Consider the following 2,178-nt stretch of genomic DNA (forward strand, 5'->3'; position numbering starts at 1 on the left):
TCATCATATTATTGCTGGGCCCCGAGCAGGCGTGAATGGGGCTACTGCGTGCAGCGGGCACATCCGAAAAAGCTCCAGATAGCCCGTGTCAGGCACTGCCGGCCCGCCACCGCTGTCTCTTTGCAAGAGACAGCGTCTCTTGCATGACGCGGAAGGGGGACTCACCAAGAAGTGATGTTTGTTGCTTGCTGACGTCACGGTGGCTGGTGAGCAAGCGGTACAGCCCCAGATGCATTGCGTGAAAGGCTATTCAGCACCGACCCCCGCTGAATCTGACGTCAGGGGCTTTCTGTGTTTCTGGACGTGGCCAGCTGGACCGATCCTTTGGATGGTTTCAGCCTCTATCTGTGTGGACAACACCAGCCGTGGGTTCGCGGAGTGTTGGCTGGAGGGCTCACGCGATGTATGAAACCAGTCTTGTGGTGGTTTGGTATTGTGAAATAGTTTATTGCCGTCAGAGGGTGCCGTTGCGAGCCTGCTGTGCAAGTGATGAAAGCAAGAGTGTTGGCGGGCCGCGGGCCGAGCAGCGTGTGCTGTGCTGGTGGTGTAGCAGTGCTTCGGTGATTACCGGCCAAACGGTTCGCTTCGCTTGCGCTGTACAGCTGTCCAGTGGGCCTCTTCACTGCTGTCAAAGGCAGGTACGGTATACACGTGCATGCCGTGCGCCCACCCCGGGCCTCGTGCCCCTGACCGGCACGGCATGCTGCGGTTTACTGGTAGCAACTGGCGAGCTCGATGCGGTGGCTGGCATGCAGAGACCATGCTTACAGACGCGAAGTGGTGGGTGCATGCATATGATTTGAGTATACATCTCGGGCCGCTCACCTAATGATAAATGACCGACGATACGGTAACCTCGAGTGCGTATGCTGTGCGAAGAACTCGGCACTGATCTGAATCGCGCAGCTGGGCTAATCTTTCAGCGGTTCTTGGCTTTGAACTGTTACGAACTTCTGGTCACGCGGCACGAACACACCCAGGATCCATCATGCGCAGTAATCTGGCACTTTTGCCCTTCTTGACACTCGGAGAAGTATGGAACGATCTGCCTCCTGATGAAGCGGGCTGCAGCGGCGGTGTCGAAGCAGAGGGCGGGACTGAACGAGGCTCGAAGCGCCCACGCCTCGAGTCGGGCACCAGCGGCAGCATGAGCAAGCCGCCCGACAGCCAGCACGAGCAGCCGTCCCGCAGCTCGCCGCCGCATGTACTGCCGGCAGCTGCCACAGCCAAGGTCCCGACAATGACGCCGCACGCGTCGGCACCTATGGCCTGCGCTGAGAGGGGCCAGGGCGCGGCAGCCGAGGTTGCGGGCTGCGCCCTGTTCAGCAGCAGCAGTGAGCAGTCCGCAGAGGCGCCAGCCCAGAAGCGGCCAGAGGGCAGGGCGCCGCCGCAAACTCGGTGGGAACCGGCCGCCGATGCGGCAGAGGCCGACGCCGGCACCGACGCCGACGCCTGTGGCGAGCCCGTGGGCACCTTTTGGGCTTCGGTGAGCCGGGGCCGGCGGCGGCGGCCCGCTGCTGTTGGCACTCTCTGCCTGCCGCTTTCAGTGTACCAGGCACATCATAAGCAGCACGAACCAGTTTTGCTTTGACAATCTTCCCACAGCGGCCCCGATCGACGCCCCCGAAATCGCCCCCTGCGCACGCCCCGCCTCTCGTCTCCAGACCCCGCTGCCTTACGCCTCGCCGCCTGTGCACCCACCCTTGCCTCTGCCGCACGCCCCCCCCCCTTTCCTAACGCAAACGCTCCAAACACCCAGTCGCAGCGCGTCACGTTCACCACGTATGCGGGCGGCAGGCTCTCCAACAGCGTTCACGGCATCAAGCTGCCTCAGGCCCTGGTAACTGCTCTCTACCCCCGAGAGCCTCAAGGCCGGGCCAAGGACCCGCCGCGGCGCCTCGCCGTCAGCCTGCAGCCAGTAGTGAATGGGCAGCCCTGGGGGCCGCGGATTCACACGCACATAACCAAGGGGTCCCATGTGTCGGCGGGGCTGGCTGGGCTGCGGGGGCTCGTGGGGTCGCGGACAGCTGGCTTCCGGCGCGCGGCGGGGCCCGCGGCAATTGATGTGATAATTGAACAGGGCGACGGGCAGCAGCATGACGACGGGGCCATGGAGGAGGGGGCGGAGGAGGCAGAGGAGGGTGCCGTCTTTGATGGCGAGGGGCGCAGGGGCAGGGA

General features: G+C 63.5%; 1 protein-coding gene across 1 annotated transcript; it reads left to right on the forward strand.

The window, feature by feature from the left end:
- Positions 1–1,759: 1,759 nt before the first annotated feature.
- On the forward strand, positions 1,760–2,141 carry MNEG_16564 (hypothetical protein; the record flags this gene model as incomplete). Its single annotated transcript, XM_014034966.1, has 1 exon — positions 1,760–2,141. A coding segment is annotated over one exon (382 nt), but the record flags the coding sequence as incomplete, so codon positions are not given.
- Positions 2,142–2,178: the final 37 nt, after the last annotated feature.

This window comes from Monoraphidium neglectum (assembly GCF_000611645.1).
Source record: "Monoraphidium neglectum strain SAG 48.87 unplaced genomic scaffold scaffold06520, whole genome shotgun sequence".
Taxonomy (NCBI): domain Eukaryota; kingdom Viridiplantae; phylum Chlorophyta; class Chlorophyceae; order Sphaeropleales; family Selenastraceae; genus Monoraphidium; species Monoraphidium neglectum.